The sequence below is a fragment of the Meles meles genome, chromosome 12, assembly GCF_922984935.1.
Source record: "Meles meles chromosome 12, mMelMel3.1 paternal haplotype, whole genome shotgun sequence".
NCBI lineage: Eukaryota > Metazoa > Chordata > Mammalia > Carnivora > Mustelidae > Meles > Meles meles.
The window spans coordinates 33,182,985-33,186,371 of NC_060077.1; the positions used below are offsets into that span (position 1 = coordinate 33,182,985).

The 3,387-nt window shown below is 42.4% G+C and overlaps 1 protein-coding gene across 1 annotated transcript; it reads right to left on the minus strand.

The window, feature by feature from the left end:
• Nucleotides 1-646: 646 nt before the first annotated feature.
• MC5R (melanocortin 5 receptor) lies at nt 647-1,624 on the minus strand. Its single transcript, XM_046025817.1, has one exon. It carries the CDS (start codon nt 1,622-1,624, stop codon nt 647-649), a length of 978 nt encoding a protein of 325 aa, XP_045881773.1.
• Between the last annotated feature and the right edge of the window lie 1,763 nt (nt 1,625-3,387).

Here is a 3,387-nt window from a genome sequence, read left to right on the forward strand (position 1 = left end):
CACTCCCCTCCCCTCCAAAACCCTCAGTTAGTTCCTCAGAGTTCGAAGTCTCTCATGGTTCATCTCCCCTCCAGTTTCCCTCAACTCACTTCTCTCCATCTCCCCATGTCCTCCGTGTTATTCCTTATGCTCCACAAATAAGTGAAACCATATGCTAATTGACTCCCTCTGCTTGACTTATTTCACTCGGCATAATCTCTTCCAGTCCCATCCATGCTGATACAAAAGTTGGGTATTCACCCTTCAATGGACAAATGGGTAGAGAAGATGTGGTCCATATATACTATGGAGTACTATGCCTCTATTAGAAAGGATGAACATCCATGATGTTTTATCTTCCCTGAGCACACACTTACTAGATGGAGGATAGATCAGACCACCAGAAATGGGTAGGAGTGGGAGGAAAATAGGACAGTAAGAGATTGTCACCGACCATTCCCAAAATGGATAAGCAGCATGTGAATGTCTGACCCCACAACTGCCACAGGGGAAAATAAGTGCAGTACAAATTCAAGACGGAAAAATGATAAACAGAATGCATGGCTTTGATTTCTAGCTTTCTGGCTTACTCCTTGGCTGCACCAACTGTTTTTGTCATAAGGCAAATCAAGGACAAAAGAGAGCCACAGAGAGAAGAACTTTTTGTTTAATATCTGCCAAGGAACTTACAGGGTATTCTGAAACCATGACAACAAATAATCTCTTTAAAGGACTTCCTCATCTCCTGGCTGCGGAAAGCATATATCAGAGGATCAATCACAGAATTACACATGATGAGTATGAGGTACATATTAAAGTAAGACATAAAGCAAGAACAGTAGAGGTTCTGGGGGCAAGAAATCATCAAAATGAGATGGAGAAAGAACGGAGCCCAGCACACAATGAAAACGCCCAGCAGCATGGTCAGGGTGACAGCACCTTTCATGCTGGTCATTTGCCGCACAGAGCTGTATCCACGCAGAGCTGCTATCTGCCTGACATGAGCCTGGGCCAGGAGGAACATGTGTATATACACAGACACCATGAGGAATAACATGGTGAAGAACATGGAGATGAGGCAAACAATTACATAAGTAGATTCATAGTAAATGATGAAAACAATGCCACAACCTGTGCAAAAGGTCCAGATACACATGATAATCACTCCAGAACGCTTTGCTGTCATGATGTGGTGATAGCGCAGAGCATAGAAGATAGTGACATACCTATCTACTGCAATAGCCAGCAAACTGCACATGGAGGCCACCACAGAAATGCAGATCATTGAGTCAAACGCATTGTCAATGTGACGCACAAAGGCATCTGCTATCACCAGGTGCTTATTATTTATTAAGTATATGACGATGGTCTCCCATGTGTTAGACATGCTCACTAGCATGTCAGCTACTGCTAAACTACACACAAAGAAATACATGGGGGAGTGCAAGTTCTTGTTCTTCACTATGGCACCTATGACCAAGATGTTCTCCAAGAGGCTGATGAGACCCAGAGTCAGAAACACTTCAACAGCAATGCCCATCTCTTTGCATGGTGAAGACTTGTTCTTGACATTTGGTTCTGAAAAGTTGCTTTCTGTGGAATTCAGGTTGAGATCCAAGAAAAGCAGGTGAAATGAGGAATTCATTGCTCCTCTTCTTGGCAACAGATTTACTGTAAAACAGGTTTTAATTCAAGATTCTGAGAGATGAACAGTCTACCAAAGAAGTACAATAGCATGCCAAACACAAGCACAACCTAAGAACAAGGTTAAATGGACTTAACACATTAGCATGAGACTGGTGTGCCCCAGTCTACCTGGATCCCTGGACTAGTGTCCCTCCAACACACAGGCTTAGAATTTTCATCAGCCTCCTCTGCCTCCCTTACTCTGGGCTCCCATTCTTTTACATACCTCTTACTGGGGTGACCACACATGTCAGTGTTCCCAGGACAGTTTCACTTTTTATGTGTATTGTCTAACCACCCAAGTTTGCACTCAAAAATATCCTGAACTCACAACCTACAAAGTCCCTTGCAGTCTGATTTTTACATTTCTTAGACTACAACACTGCATTTTCCTCAAGTGAGCACAGATTTCTGAAGGATTGGCAGGCTCTCTTTCTCTCTTAAGAGAAAAAGATAGGTGCCTTCTCAACATTTGTCCTCACACTTCTTTTTTTATATATATTATGTATTTTTAATTATTTAAGTTCCATTAGCCAAGGTATAGTACATCATTGGTTTTTGATATCACACTTCTAAAATCTGCTAGGACTCAGTCCCCTTAGATGTAACTGAGACTAGCCATAGTGATCTGTTAATTTGAACATAATCACATACTAAAAGTTACTGTCTTTAAGGTATAAGTTTAAGTTGCACACATGTGTTAAAATTGGAGCTCACAGAATGCTGTTTTCTCCTTAATTAATATTTTCTTGACTTCTGCATTTGAAATTCCACAACATCGGATTGACAGATAGTCTCATAAATTCCACAAAGCCAGTACAAAGTACCAAGGGATTTAAATTTGCCAAATACTAGAGCAAGATACTTTACTCCTTTGTTTCTCAAATTTCTCTCCCATGATTTATACTCAAAAATGCCTTTGCCCTCCAAGCTCAGAGCACATCTGGTGAGAGAGCTAGAATTTTTGTCAGCATTCCCATCATCAATAAAAAATATTTATTAACCTGTAATCACTTGCTATTTATGTCTAGTTCTATCTCAGAGATATTGAGATATTATATCATATTAAGCTGTTTAAATATCCAATTAGCTCTCTCCCACATGTAAGCTGGGCATGATTTTGCATTCCTTTCAAGGCATTTTTAATAGAAAGTGTGGCTAGTTACCAGTGCTCCCCCGTGCCTCTTCTCTTGCACAGCAGTGCTTGGGCTCCTCGCTGCGGACGTTGGCTCAGCCTGGGCACCTGGTATCCACCAGCTAAATGCCATCACCCTAGGATGGGATCCTCTGAACCAAGTGCTAAGGCAGCTTGAGCCTCAGTCACAGTTCCCTTGCCTTTATGCAGCCTAGCAGACCCGCCCCCCTGTCGCCACCTCTTCTGGACCAGAGTCTACTATGCCTTCTGTCTTCCCAGCCTTGGGCTAAGCTACCACCTAGTGGTTAGAGACAGAGAGCATACCCATCCTGGCAGCTTTGGCCATTGGGTCTTTGGAGCTCTAGTGACACTTGTATATAACAGTATTCTCCTGCTTGTAGAAAATCCTTCCCCAAAACTGCACTTAAATGTGTTTTCTAGCTGGTTGTTCTAGGCACTGCTTCTTTTCTCTTTCTATTATGCACTCATGAAAATGCTGTCAGATAGTGTGACAGCTCAGCTTCTTCCATCCCTGTTAAGTCCTTCTATCCAGGACAGTCAGTCACTGGTTCCTGGGAAACCAGAGC

Bases quoted from the DNA above. Each gene is read 5' to 3' on its own strand.
- MC5R (XM_046025817.1), bottom strand. From the start codon at position 1,624: ATGAATTCCTCATTTCACCTGCTTTTCTTGGATCTCAACCTGAATTCC.